The 761-nt window shown below is 49.1% G+C and overlaps 1 protein-coding gene across 1 annotated transcript; it reads right to left on the bottom strand.

Annotated features, from left to right (window-relative positions):
- Nucleotides 1–213: 213 nt before the first annotated feature.
- Nucleotides 214–752, bottom strand: K489DRAFT_385641 (uncharacterized protein). The gene has a single exon (XM_033606149.1). The coding sequence runs from the start codon at nucleotides 739–741 to the stop codon at nucleotides 259–261; it is 483 nt and encodes a 160-aa protein (XP_033454720.1). The 5' UTR covers nucleotides 742–752; the 3' UTR covers nucleotides 214–258.
- Between the last annotated feature and the right edge of the window lie 9 nt (nucleotides 753–761).

The following is a 761-nucleotide window of genomic DNA, read 5'->3' as shown; positions in this document are numbered from 1 at the left end:
GTTCTTGCCCCACTTTTATAATAGCGTCCATATAGAGAAAGGAAAATGAGCGAAGGCCAAACACGCAAAGGAACGTAGGAAATATCAAAGCTATGAATACTTGAAGTACAAGTGAAGATCTCCCAACAAGTGACGAGTTAGCGGAGTGAAGTTAGTGATTCACGACTGGTGTCTCTGCTTGTAATATCGACAAGAGCACGCGCTACAGTCTAAGCGAAAAGACTGGGAGTCCGCGGAGCATAGTTCACGGATCCATCATTACCACATTCTAGCGGTTGGCACTCGATATTCCTCGTGTCTTTCAACAACCGGTTCTGTGCGTATTTCTTGTACGCTTACCAAATCGATATTGGTCTGGTCCACATTCGAAGGTTCACTAATGGTATTGTGCTCCACAGCCCTAGTGCTTGATCTGCGCTTTGAGATCGGTCTCGCGTCTCGAAGTGCCCGTTCATCTCTCGCCCTCTCCAAATCCTCGTAGCTCATCACCCTCGCTGTTCCGATGACTTTTGGTCTCGTGGATCGCCGTACCCGAGCTTCGCTATTGGTCTTTTGCAGGAAGTCGTTGCGCCGCTCGAGCAGTGCGTACTCGGCGAAAGAAATTTCAGCAGCTTTTGATAGTTTCTGAACATGCTTCTGTAAGCGGTGGTGGGAACCGCTGTCCAGATCTTGTACATCGCGTCGGATCACATCGCGCAAAGCTGTGATGCCTGCAAGATCTACCGGAGTTACAGGTGTCATGGGTATTGTCGGTGTGGATG

This window comes from Dissoconium aciculare, assembly GCF_010015565.1.
Source record: "Dissoconium aciculare CBS 342.82 unplaced genomic scaffold K489scaffold_49, whole genome shotgun sequence".
Lineage (NCBI taxonomy): Eukaryota > Fungi > Ascomycota > Dothideomycetes > Mycosphaerellales > Dissoconiaceae > Dissoconium > Dissoconium aciculare.
The sequence above is the reverse complement of the archived record's forward strand: the minus strand, read 5'-3'. Positions and strand labels throughout refer to the sequence as shown.